Genomic DNA, 13,371 nt, shown 5'->3' on the forward strand with positions numbered 1-13,371 from the left:
CCCTATCATCTATTGCGTTAAAAAAATTAATGATTTTAATTTAATAATTAAAATATTCTAATAAATAGATACATAAAAAAAAATATTTACAAAGATATATATATATATAAATAGTAACTTTGTAAGGATATTCATATAATTTCACATATTTAGAAAGATTTATTTATAAATATTTTAATTTTAATTTTATTTATTTTAATTTATTTAAATATTTAGATTACTCTTATATTTATGCTTTAATATTTTTTATGAAAATATTATTTAGAAAAAAATAATATACTTGCTCATTTTTTTTTAAAAAATAAATAAATAAAATTATTTATTAGTCCATTCAAGCTTTATCCTCTAATTATTTTTGCATATGTCAAGATTTCACGTTGCAACTAACTCAAAATAAATAAATAAAAAAATAATATAATAAAAAAATAGACTCAAGATATTCCAGCTTGTTTCGTAGTTTGCTTGGCCACGCTGGAGCTGACGGAGTTTTGGCCAATTCAAACAAACACCTTATTCGTTCGAACAAAATTTATAATTATAGATATATTTATGAGTTGTCATAAAATTTATAAAAAAAAAATAAAATTTTTTAGGATAAGAGGCTTGTTGCAGTCAAAATCTCAAAGTAGAGAGATTTGCTGAGCTTCAAATCGGAGAGATGGAATGAGTTTTGAGCCAGGAGACGATCAATCTGGTAAGCGATCAATAAGTTAAAATAATATGCATAAAATTCCAGTCATCGCGTTTCTTCGTGTATAGTTGATACTGTACATGATGGAGAAGCCTGGCATAATGCTCTTTTTTTTATATTATTTTAAGGGTTTGGTGCGTGGTGCTCGCTCTTTTTTTTTTTTTTGGTTGGGGTGTATCAGGGAGTAGGAAGATTCAAGATTCCATGAATCAAGAAAGTGGAGGGTGACGGTGGACAATAGTTCAACTCCAAGAATTGGCCTACGCTTGCATATTTACTTGATTAGCTGAATTCCAATGCCCGTATGAGCTTACTGACTTCAGCCTACCATTGGACCAATAAAAACATTTCACCATTGTCGGTCATGTTGATGAGAGAATGCTAACCCGATTTGTCAAGATTCCACTTATTGATGTCCAACTTTCCATTACACTCTTATGTTTATATATATCCCTGTAAATACTCAATATTGCATGTTTACCTGTGTCAAACGCGATACATATATATATATCTCCAAGATTGTCCCCACCCTCATTTGCATAGTTCTACCAATAAGCCACCTTCTGGTGTGCCCGATGCCCTGATCTATTTGTGGCTCTACCCATATAATTAGTGTCGATGATCGCAAGAGTGGATACAAAGGAGGTGGACGGGATGGTACAGAGGAAGGACTCGAGTAGGGGGAGGTGATCCCAGGGGCGAGAAGGAGGATGAGGTTTTTTTGACTAAAATAAAAAAAAAAAAAAATCCAAGAATTTTTCTATAAAAAGGATATTTCTATCGTTCCTGACATAGTGACACACACAACAAAAAGTTGATCATACAGGCATCTATACAAAAATTAGAGCTTTATAAGGATATATATGTAAATTATTTTTTGATGGCGATAAATATGTAAATTCAAGTTTAGATATATGTGTGTGTATAAAGGGGAGAAAATAAGAATGGAGTCGGATGGATTTTTTTGGATATCCAATCCATCTCAAATTTTAATAAGATCAGTTTAGCATATCCTAATAGGGTTTGGGATGGATTTGGCATTTAAAACTGAAATCTCTTCAGATTTGGGATGGATTTAGGATTTAGCTCTCGGATACTCACTATCCGAATCCATTTATATATAAATACTAATATTTAAAGTTCTAACTAACTCTAAGCTTCTCTATTAGCAGCTCTAAGCCTCCCACCCGATTGAAACTCTTGAGGATGGAAAAAACTAAGAGAAAATTGGGAGAAACAAAGAAAATGTCAAAGAAAACAAAGAAAAAGTGGAAAAAAAAATTGAAAGATAAGATATTTTGCATCTCAATCTCTTTTTTCGAAGATTCGTAGGAAAGGAGAGCACTTGGGGGAGATGGAATGGGGTTTTTAGGTTCGTGTCGAGGTTTTTCTCCGGCATGTGATTTTGTGAGAGTTGCGGCGGTGTGAGTTAGTCCCTTTAGGTTTTGAGAGCTTAATCTTGGTACAGGCATGATATCTTGTGTGATTTGGGGTTTTTTGATTGAAAGGCTCCAAGTCTCCGGTCCGATTGAGACTCTTAGGAATGAAAAAAAAATAGAAAAAATATATAAAAATATATAAAAAAATCAATGAAATAAAAAATTAAAAGATAAGACATTTTTTCACATATATTGTTTTTTTTTTTTTTCACTTTTTTTCTTTCCACTTCAATCTCTATTTCAGAGATATGTGGGGAAGAAAAGATTCTAAGGGAGGTTGGAGAGGTTTTCAGATTCTGATTGTGGCAGTGTGACTTGGTCCCTTAGGTTTTGGAGAGCTTAATTTTGGTAGAAGCATGATATTTTGTAGGATATGAAGATTTTTGATCGAAATGATCCTGTTTTGGCTATAAAATTTTTGATTCATGGATCTTGTTCTCATAATAATATGAATAAAGATAAGAGTTAGTAGGACGGGTTCAGATATACGATGGATATATCAATTTTAAATAAGATGAGTTTGGGATTTGTAGTTAATTTCGGAATAGATTTGGATACTAAGATTTTAAATGGATTCGGATATGATAAAGCAAATTTTGCTGGTATCTTACCAAGAATCTTCCGGTCCTAATGAAGTACTTTTGCTTTCCATGAAATATCTAGGCCACAGAACTTGAACCAGCGTTTTGCGTTGGAGAATCCCTTGGTGCCGTCCCATCATGGTTAGTCCACAAACAACCGAATATCCATTCCACTTCTCCTTGCCACCCTAACCAAGCCTGCCCCGCCTTATAAATATGTGCATCCAACTCTCACATGGTCACAGAGTCCACACACTACTCTCTCTCTCCCTCTCTCTCTCTCTCTGGCTGGATGGACTTTGTGGGGGACAACTTCAAAGGTTTGGTGGAGGTGGGAAGCTTTCTTTACAGGGCATGGGCACCCAGCCTCTACACTGGAGTTGCTTTGCTTATTGGGTTTCTAGTTTACTTCTACGCACCATATTGGAGGGTGAGGAAGGTGCCCGGACCTCCAGCCACATTCCTCGTCGGACACCTTCCTTCGCTCGCCAAGTACGGGCCAGATGTTTTCAGAGTCTTTGCCAAGGAATATGGACCAGTCTTCAGGTAACACTGCATACGATCCTCTGTCATTTGATTAGTATATTTGTATATATATATATATATATAGTTTAGTAATTTGTTATCCCAAAGTACAGCGGTACAAAATTAAACTAACATACAGCAGAAGTGCGCCCTTCAAATATTTCCATAGAACTAATGAATAAGCTTAGGCGGTTCAGTTTTGTACAGTGCTAGCTACAATACCAGAACTATATATTAATATGGTAGCTAGGAATGCCAGCCACCTCTCATGTTGGAATCGGAACCTTTCCTCAATGCGTGAGAAAAGGAGAGGCGCGTCAAGAAACAAACCCAAGTTCCCTTGACTGCAACACAGGCTTAAAGGAGAAATAAGACCATGTCCTATCCACATGGTGCGATGGCCAAAACTATAAGCAATTAATTTGTTTCCGAGTGCCTAGTCCAACGTTCAAATAAAGATGACTTTCTCCAGCCTTTTTTTAATTTTAATAAAAGTTTTACTACATCGAAAGGTGGTCAGGAGCTTCGCATATGAAGTCACCATATTAACTAGTGTTTCTGATCATGCACAGATTTCACATGGGAAGACAGCCACTCGTCATAATAGCAGATCCAGAACTATGCAGGGAGGTGGGAATAAAGAAATTCAAAGATATAAAGAACCGGAGCAGCCCTGCACCCGCCTCTGGATCGCCTCTCCATCAGGAAGGACTGTTTCTTACCAGGTAGATATCTTTACTCGCATCTAATGGTACTCGATCGAGATTTTACAAATATAAATTGTCCATAAAACCTGCATTCGCTAGGACAATGTAATTGGACTCATCATGCATACTTAAAAGTGTTATGTTTCGTTTCTTGAATTGTTGAATGGAGTGGCAGCTATGCCACAAGTTTATTTGGCTAGTGAAAAATAAGAAAGATCAGCTGTTAAAGCCTATGGAGAGCTTTGACTATCCCCAGATACTATACTAATTATCACCAACTCTCGTATAGGACTTGTGAATTAAAAGATGCTTAGACAATAAGGATGGTAACATATCACAAATGGGTCCAATAGTCCATTATCAATATCCATCCCATATCGCTTCAGATGAGATATGATTGGATGGATAGAGTTAAATGAGGTGAGGAAAACAAATTTGGATCCAATAAAGTTAATTTTTTTTTTTTTATATGCATGTCAATTAAATAAAGATATAAAAAATAAATTTTATATTCATATAATATTAAATAAAATATGAGTCGAGAAAATAAAATATAACAAACTAAATTTTCAATAATAACATAAACATAACAATCAAAAACATTATTTTTTTAAAAAAAATCAAGTATGTCTTGAATTTAAAAAAAAAATAATCAACTAAATATATTCAATCTTTCTCACAAACTGGAGCGATTAGAAGGACGAAGAAAAAATTGTGAAGAGTTATATACGCTCGAATTGGATTTGAACGGATTTTAGTATTATCTACGTCGGCCCAAGATCCGTCGTAAGTCAGATAAAAAATCCATTTCATTAAGACTGATCAGACATCTGATGGAATGGAGCAATATCTTATCATGGAAGGTTATCAAAAGAAAATTACCAGCGACATTGAACATAGGCAAAGCACCACCGAAGATAATTTAATTCATTCAGGCCTTTTGGTGGAAATCCGAGAAGCCCCAACCGTTCAAACAAAAACGTTGTTGGGAGACGTGAACAAATAGATTGCTTGTCTACAAAACCTCAGTATGGATGAGTGCGCTAACAAAGCCCCGAATAAAGCGATGCCAAAAGTGCACCCAGCCCAACGCACTTTGGAGGAAGGAATCATGCTCGATGGAAGCACGTCAAATCGTAATGATGGCCCTCTGACCACGCACCAACCAAGGCCGAAATAGCGGTGGAAAATTTACGGGGAAACCCTAATAAACGTGCAACACCGTAAATTCGGAATCCTGTAACAGTGATGAGTTTTGCTCGCCATGGCTTTACAAAAAAGTGCAAACCATCGTCGCTATTCTCCTTCCCATTTTTCTCTTCTGAGATTGTGCTCGACAGCTGGCTCGACTTACATGGGACACACTCTAAACATACATGGTCACACGAGCTAATCCTTCGTGGCCACATAAAACTGAAGAATTACCAAAGATTGGAGCCATGTGATCATGGTTGAGATTTAAGACCCGGCCCATATGGTACATGGACAGGATATCTCTTGCTGCTGCCGAGTCTATCCCAAGCATGTCATGTTGCTACTGGGTTTATCCAACTCAGTTCATGCTGATCATAGATAATCATGTGATTAGAAGACTACTACTCTCCACCTATAAATTAGGATTTTTTTTTTATTTGTCAATTATTATCATATTTTCATAAACGATGGCTGCTGTTTCATTGAGTGATGCATCGATTTGCAGGGATTCAAGGTGGTCAGCAATGCGAAACACCATCATTTCCCTCTACCAACCCTCCCACCTCGCAAGCCTCATTCCTACCATGCAATCTTACGCTGAGTCCCTTTCTCTGAATGTCTCCAATGCCCAAGAGGAAGAAGATATCGACTTCTCCAAGCTCACCTTGAGAATGGCGATCGATGTCATTGGAAAAACAGCTTTCGGCGTCGAATTCCACCTCTCCAAACACACCTCTTCCCAAAAATCACTCCAAAATCACTACGGTGATGTCGGTAACAATGATGACGAAGTCTCGGGCTTTCTCAAGCAGCACATGTACTCCATCCAAACTCTTAAGATGGACCTCTCCAGCTCTTTCTCCACAAGCTTGGGCTTGATAGCCCCGCTCCTACAAAAGCCATGCAGAGAAGTCCTCAAACGGATCCCGGGTACTGGCGACTATAAGATCTACCAAAATAACCAGAAATTATGCAAGAGAATCGATGCGATCATTGCAAAAAGATCAAAGGAGAGGACACATGATCCGAAGGATTTTCTAGCAGCAGTACTGAATGCCAGAAAAACAGATGTGGGCGAGAAGCTCTTCAGTCATAACTACATCCGGGCGCTCACGTATGAGCAGCTTCTTGCCGGGACCAAGACGACAGCTTTCACGGTGGCTTCTACTGTTTACTTGGTCTCCAAACATCCTGAGGTTGAGACGAAGCTGCTCCAGGAGATCGATAGCTTCGGTCCCCATGAGGTAATTCCGACTGCCGAAGATCTACAAAACAAGTTCCCCTATCTTGATCAGGTAAATGCAACTCCTCTAAATTTGTGTGCCACTGCAGTCAAGGTCCATGATAGCTCAGTTAATGCATGTAGATTCCTTGTTTTGTGTCCACCATGCATGAGTTGGTCGAGTCTAACGTTTATCAGACCATTTGATTGTTCCATGTGGCATCGATCCTTAATTATTATAGATATAGTATCATGGTCACCTGGCCTGCACTTGAGCAAAATGTCGAATAACTACAATTTCATGCATCTCAGCGCTCAATCGAAGGATCCATGCTGTATCAAACCATCAAATGGTTCAATTTTTTGGGAACCCATTTGGGCTCACAACTAAACAGCAAAAGTAGGCTTCTAGCTTCGGTTTTGGATGACCAAAAGTGTTTTGTACTCTCAACCAATCAATTTTGTCCTTCCAGTTTACATGTATCACACCTATCAGACACCAGTGTTATATATCTCAAGTACAAGACTTACGGTTCTTGGGTCCACTAGAAGCTAATAATTTTTATATTATATATATATATATATATATATATATATATATAGGCTTGACTAATTTCAATGCTATATAAGAAATATGATCCAAGACCACTTTCAAAACATATAATCACGGATGAAACCGGTAGGGAAGCAACTTTCTATAGCTGAGTCCCAAAAAAAAAAAATGATGTTATGAAACTCAGTATTCTTCACAGACCGCATATCTTAATGACAATGAATCTATTCATGCAGGTAGTGAAAGAGGCAATGAGATTCTATACAGTCTCCCCATTGGTTGCAAGAGAAACATCTCGGCAAATTGAAATTGGAGGCTATGTCCTCCCCAAGGTACACAAATCATGTACAAACTATTGTCGCCAATTAGAAACTGTTCTTGAGAACTAGGCTGGAGCCATTCTACAAGCTCTCAAAGAGTTCAACAACATTGAGTTGTTGATGCAGGGTACATGGGTTTGGCTTGCACTTGGAGTTTTGGCCAAAGATCCTAAGCAATTTCCAGAGCCTGACATGTTCCAACCCGAGAGGTTCGACCCAGCTTGCGATGAAGAGAAAAAAAGACACCCATATGCGCACATTCCATTTGGAATTGGCCCACGCGCATGCATTGGGCAGAGATTCGCCATGCAAGAAATGAAGCTAGCTCTCATCCATATCTATCAACGTTATATTTTTAGGCACTCTCCAAAGATGGAATTCCCTCTGGAGCTTGAGTACGGCTTGGTTCTTGGATTCAAACATGGAGTCAAGCTACGGGCAATTAAGAGACAGTGCTAAATCGCTGTAATATAAGGATATAGTTTAGTGTGTTATAAAAAACAACTCTATGATGTAATCTCATCCAAATATCGCAGTGATCAAGTTTGAATGCATATTAAATCTCCTCTGTTGAGTGCAATGCACATAATAAGTCCCTTTTTTTGGAGTCACAAGGGAGGCATGGTCGCCCAATTTATATTGATCTATACTGATTAGATAACCTGTGCGATGGATGTGATCTTTGATCAAACATATAGTGGATTTATAAGATTTGAAAAAGTTGTTGATTTTGTACCCAAAAAAAAAAAGTTGTTGATTTGTTCTGATAATATGACATTGATCAGTCATCCGATTAAATTATATCTTTTTTTTTCTTTTATGATTCTTTTCTTATTGATCTATTTCAATCCTTCCATCGGTTAATTCGTTTAACAGTCTAAACTCATGTAACACAAAAGCAAGTTGCGTGAGGAACATTTCAACCTAGGGTTCCGCTCTTCCATGTACTGAGGTACATGAGAATATCCCTACCACTGAAAGTGCATGTATTCTTTCAGACCGATAATTTTTAAGCATATGGTTTTTTTTTCTCTTTTTCAGTCAAATTAACAACCAGAGAGATGCCAATCCTTTCTTTCTTTAAAAAAACGAAGAAGAAGAAGAAGAAGAAGAAGATAGAGAGATCTAAATGATTCCTATATATTTTTATGCTATTAAAAAACTTAAATCAGTCACACCAATACCGTGATGCTAGGTGATCTATGCTCCTTGGCATCATTTAATAGGGAGAGTATCTCAGAGCTAGAGGCTGACAGACCTTAGCTCAGACCAAGCATTGTGTCTGGCACCAATATAAATATACATTGATGGCTACATTAGAAGAAGGTTGACTGCCTCTGGAATGCAATTATGATACGCTGTCAAGAAACTAAGCTCTGTGAAAGTTGTCTAAGAGCATCAGAGGCGCAGTAATGATCCTTCAGCACATTAAAGTTTCTATTTCTCAGGAAAATCAGCACATTGAAGTTGGTACTGTTAAAATAGTACTTTTATCCTTTTGCCAAGGATTTCTATTGCAATGCTTGCTGCCACAGTCAGAATGTTTTGAAATGAACTACCATTCTGTATCATTAATTAATGGGGGAGGCTCTGAAAAAAAAAAAAACCATCTCGCTTATTAAAACAGGGAACATTTCAATGGCCAAATAAAGTTGGCTGTCATATGATTTCCATACCTATTTTACATGAAAGAAACCTTACTGTCATGTTAAGCACATTAAAATTAGTTGCTTAGTGATGTTTCCATCAGAACCTGGAGAACCAACCTACCTGTAAGCTGGATAAGAAAATCAATGATGAAAGCTACTGAATTGCTCAGGTAAAAAGGCTGACATTCACCTCAATGTTTCTAGTATGCAAGCCTATCATTATGCAGGATTCCTCAATTTTCTACAAACATAGTATGAAAAGAATCTTCAGCATGTGAAAAAATAAAAAATAAGTGAATTGGACATTAGTAACAAGGTACTTTAGCAACAGCCACGCAGAGGATTTCCGTGGTAACAGAAATTTTTCTATTTTCACTCACAAGAATGATTTGCATGCAACACTAGTCAATATTATAAGTGATATACAGGACTCAACTACAAAGAAGAAAAAGCCAATTGGTCTTTCTAATTTTTTGATTTAAGTGTCGTTTAATTGTTATAAGTAAATCTAATCTTTTTAAAATGACAAATCAGACAGGTTGAGCGAGCACTTCAATCAAATTTGCAGCGAAAGAGATGATTGGTCTATGAGCAACAAAGCAGTATTTCCTTTTATTTGCATCGCATTAGCCCTTTTTAGGAAATATAAGAATATGCATGCTCTCAGTTGTAAGTCGAGGCAAAACACTCCACATTTCTGCAACTGTTATCATATCTAAACATGTCCCGTACCATTCCTATATATGAGTTATTTGGGATCCTTAAGCTTAGCAGGGATAGACATGGATTGGGAATGTAAAAGAATCCAAAGAGCAATTTGAATTATTTTAACTTCCAATACTTTCTGTGGACTGGTATTTTCTATTACTACTAGATTAGAACAAGCAAAACTGCATATAAATTCAACAAGCTCTTGTGAACTGAGGAAAGTCAAAAAAAAAAAAAAGCTTCTGCATTTCTCAATTCAACAAGCAGATTCTTCCATTCGAAAAACTTCTATGTTACAAAGAACCTACCAGTAGAAAGCAGTGCAGTCTCTTTAATAGGAACTTGCACCTACTCACACATGACAACAAGATGTTGAACAACAAAAAGCACATATAAAGAACTCATGCACACTGAACGCTAGAACAAGCTAATATGTCATAGTACACACTAGAACTCAGAAGCTGGTTGCTCATCAAATTAGTTCTCCTTCTCCATGTGCCCAATCGCCTTTTCATTCCCCTGGGGCATCGCATTCAGCAGTTTGGAGGAAAAAACTGAAGTATGTGAAGACACACTGCTCTTTGAGTCAATATTAGATAAAGCATTTCTACTGTGAAAGGGAACCTCCCGTGATGACAGTCTCTGAATTGTTGGTCTATGAATGTTGCAAGCTCTCTGTTTTGCCTTGGTAGATTCAGTTAGGTTCATGTAATTTGGCTTACTTCTATTACTATCATCAGTCCTTTCTGAAGTTAGAATGGTCGTGCCCGATATTGGTGTTGATGCACAGATAGAAGATGATGAAGGAGAACTCTGGTCATAATGTAATTCAGTGCTTGGAGATGAAGTAGAACGAGCCCTGCAGCGATGGTTGTCAAGCACATGTGGAGGTTTTGCTGAAACCCGGGTAGTGACATGGTTCTTTTTAATTTGCACCAAACCAGGTTCAGAATACTTGGAACCAATACAATAAGAACCTTCACAGGTTTTAGAGGACTGGACCTCAGAATGATCGGTCCGGGCTGGTTGCTCCATCAATCTATTTTCCCAAGGTTTTGCAGCCATCCATCGTTCTAACCAGCTCCAACTTCCATTCTTCTTATCAAAATCATGATGTTTAAGATTCAGCACAGTTTGTGCTGATCCTCCATTCAATGTTGGTCTAGTTTTCTGAATGAGAACAAAAGACGGATTTCAGCCAATGAAAAACCAAATGCTAGTGATTAGTATAGCAACAACAAGGGAATTAAAGTAATAATGTGCCAAACTCTTTGGCAGCTATAAGCACCTGTTGAGAAATAGCATAAGCAATGGCTCTCTCTCGCTTAATAGCTCCTTCCTGCCTCATTTGTAACTTTGCTCTTACTTCCTCCAGCGTGCACTGACTGTCACACCATCCTTCCTGAAAACGCAACGGTTCCACAAGAATGGTTACCCACTATAATCTAAATTAATCAACCATGTTTTGCAATGTTACATGAAGGCAAATTTTAATGAAACAGAAACAATTATAGATTCAGACATGACAATACCCAGAGTACGTCACTTTTAATAGGTAATTCGAAGTGTTATAAAATAAAAAAATTTTAAAAAAAGAGAGAGAGAGAGAGAGAGAGAGAGAGTTTCAGTGATGTGATTCTACATCCTTGTTTGAGTCCCTCAATTCAATGTCCAAACAATGCAATTAGCATGACAAAGCCCAAATATCACATCGGTTGAATGCTGTTGATGATAGGAGAATGGCATACATTAGCTTGTCCATGTGTGCCAGGAGCATCTAAAAGTATCATTGGATGCTAATACAATCAATTCCATCCAACGAAGTATCAAAAATTTCTCCGCTTACTGAGAAAAAAACAGAAATCCTAGTATTTACCCACTTGCTATTTTCCTTATATATTACTGAAAAGCAGACGAAATCTCTTGTATAACTTATGCCATCACTTCGCAGGTCACTTCAATTTTCCGCAAAAAAAAAAAAAAAAAAAAAAAATGAGGGTTAAATTCTCCACTCTTACATGCGACTTCCGAGTTTCTGATTCCAGATTTATATCATTCATTTTTGTTTTGTTTTTAATCTTCAACCACTCACCAAACTACACCCAAAATTTTAACGACTACATCTTTCCGCTCATCGATTTAACAAGAAATCTAAACAATGCAATGATGAACCGAGGTTTACGTGCTAAAAGGTGGAAAAGTTTTTGAGTACTGGAAACAATTCTCAAAGATAACAAGAGGCAAAAAGAACTAGACTTGCAGGTAGAGTATGAACAATCAGTGATCAAGCAAAATCATATAGTGCGTACCTCTGCTTCTTTTAAGGGATCCATTTTGTTTCTATAGGCTTCTAGCGTCTTTTGCACAGCTTGTCCTTCGGTGGACATGCGAACACGCCGCGCGCGGACACGCGCCTGGACTCGAACGAGGGCTTGCATGCACCGTAGAGTCACCGCGGCCTGCTTCCTCACCTGGCGGCCACGGACTATCGCCTGAAGCCTCACCAGTCCTTTCAAAGCCCTCAGTGCTCTCCTGGCCTACAGTTATAATCAATGAAAAGGAGCTCATCTTACAGACCACTACAAAGAAGTCTTCTACTTTTAGAGCGGAAAAATCCAGCCCCAGAACCAAGAACAGAGCAAGAAAACAGAGAATTTTCATATCATTGCATCTAGTATTACCTAGGTACATATACTGGAAGAAAGAACACCAAAGGCTAGAATGAAACCAAATCCAACAACAACAAAAAGCAAAAAAAAGAAAAGTTCGCTTTGTGTTTCTTTATTACCAGGAAACCCCGGAAGGCGGTCTGTATCCGAATGGCAGCCCACTCCTGCCTCACCAGCATGAAATCCTTAGGAGGAGCCCGGACCACCGCGGCCACGGCGGCGCTGAAAACATCGGTCACCGATGAGATGTCGGAGGCCTCCGACGCTGCCGACCTGTGGCTGCTGCCCCTCGATCCCCTCCTTAGTGACAGATGGTCCCCCGAGGAACTCCTCCACAGCTTCTTCCACTTATTGTTCTTACAACAACCGCCGCCACACTTCTCCTGGAAGGGAAACAAAACCCCCTCGTCAGAGACAATTCGGTAATAAATCATGAGAAACAGAACGATGAAGGAAAGATATGGAATTGAGATGATTACATGGTCTTCCTTCTCTTGTTTCTTGAGTCCTATCAATGATTTAATCCACTTCCCTGAGCCGCCCATCTCTCGGATCCTTCTCTTTCCGTAGAAAAATCTTGGCTTGTAGCCTTCGGAACGCCTACTGGCTGAAGAGAGAGAGAGGAAGCCAAGGGGAGTTTGGCCTCGGAGTTTGTAGCCGTTTGGAATTTGAAATTTGAGCCAGAGGGGGGGAGGGGAGGTCGGTGGCAACGGAAATGCCAAAGCGACAAGAAATCCGCCTGGGATACTTTACCACCTTCGTTGGGTAGCGCAAAGCAATTTGGAAAATGTATCTTTCGCGCAATGATGGATTCACGTTCCTTGGCGCAAATTCACCGTTGGATCGCGCAATAATCGCTTCGAGATCTGTGTAGGCTATGAAACGAGCGTCCCAACTGCTTGACAATCTGTGCGATATGTGTGATCCAACGGTCCATGTCGCGAAAGGAGATCAATCATTCTTTCGAGAGAGAGATACAACCCGAACCCTTCATGAACCATCTGGCGGAAAAAAACCCGCTTTGCAGTTGCGAAATTATGCCACGGGCTATTAGTTAATAACGACACTGCCATTCTTGGTTTCTGGTTTTGTACCTGCCAGCTTTTCCTTTTT

The 13,371-nt window shown here is 38.5% G+C and overlaps 2 protein-coding genes across 3 annotated transcripts; one reads left to right on the forward strand and one right to left on the reverse strand.

Moving 5' to 3' along the window:
* The first annotated feature begins 2,817 nt into the window (after positions 1-2,817).
* LOC105040458 (cytochrome P450 711A1) lies at positions 2,818-7,857 on the forward strand. Of its 2 annotated transcripts, none has more exons than XM_073253314.1 (5): positions 2,818-3,257; positions 3,809-3,961; positions 5,643-6,381; positions 7,149-7,244; positions 7,359-7,857. In XM_073253314.1, exons 1-5 carry the CDS (start codon positions 2,947-2,949, stop codon positions 7,689-7,691), a joined length of 1,632 nt encoding a protein of 543 aa, XP_073109415.1. In that variant the 5' UTR covers positions 2,818-2,946; the 3' UTR covers positions 7,692-7,857. The 2 variants fall into 2 exon arrangements, with proteins under 2 accessions (XP_073109415.1, XP_010915293.3); XM_010916991.4 differs by having other exon boundaries at positions 2,820-3,257; positions 5,643-6,432.
* Positions 7,858-9,840: 1,983 nt separating this feature from the next.
* LOC105040457 (protein IQ-DOMAIN 6) lies at positions 9,841-12,894 on the reverse strand. Its single transcript, XM_010916990.4, has 5 exons — positions 12,738-12,894; positions 12,378-12,641; positions 11,899-12,126; positions 10,878-10,991; positions 9,841-10,759 (listed from the first exon to the last, which is right to left on the reverse strand). The coding sequence occupies exons 1-5, from the start codon at positions 12,801-12,803 to the stop codon at positions 10,067-10,069; spliced, it is 1,365 nt and encodes a 454-aa protein (XP_010915292.1). The 5' UTR covers positions 12,804-12,894; the 3' UTR covers positions 9,841-10,066.
* Between the last annotated feature and the right edge of the window lie 477 nt (positions 12,895-13,371).

Source organism: Elaeis guineensis, chromosome 3, assembly GCF_000442705.2.
Source record: "Elaeis guineensis isolate ETL-2024a chromosome 3, EG11, whole genome shotgun sequence".
Lineage (NCBI taxonomy): Eukaryota > Viridiplantae > Streptophyta > Magnoliopsida > Arecales > Arecaceae > Elaeis > Elaeis guineensis.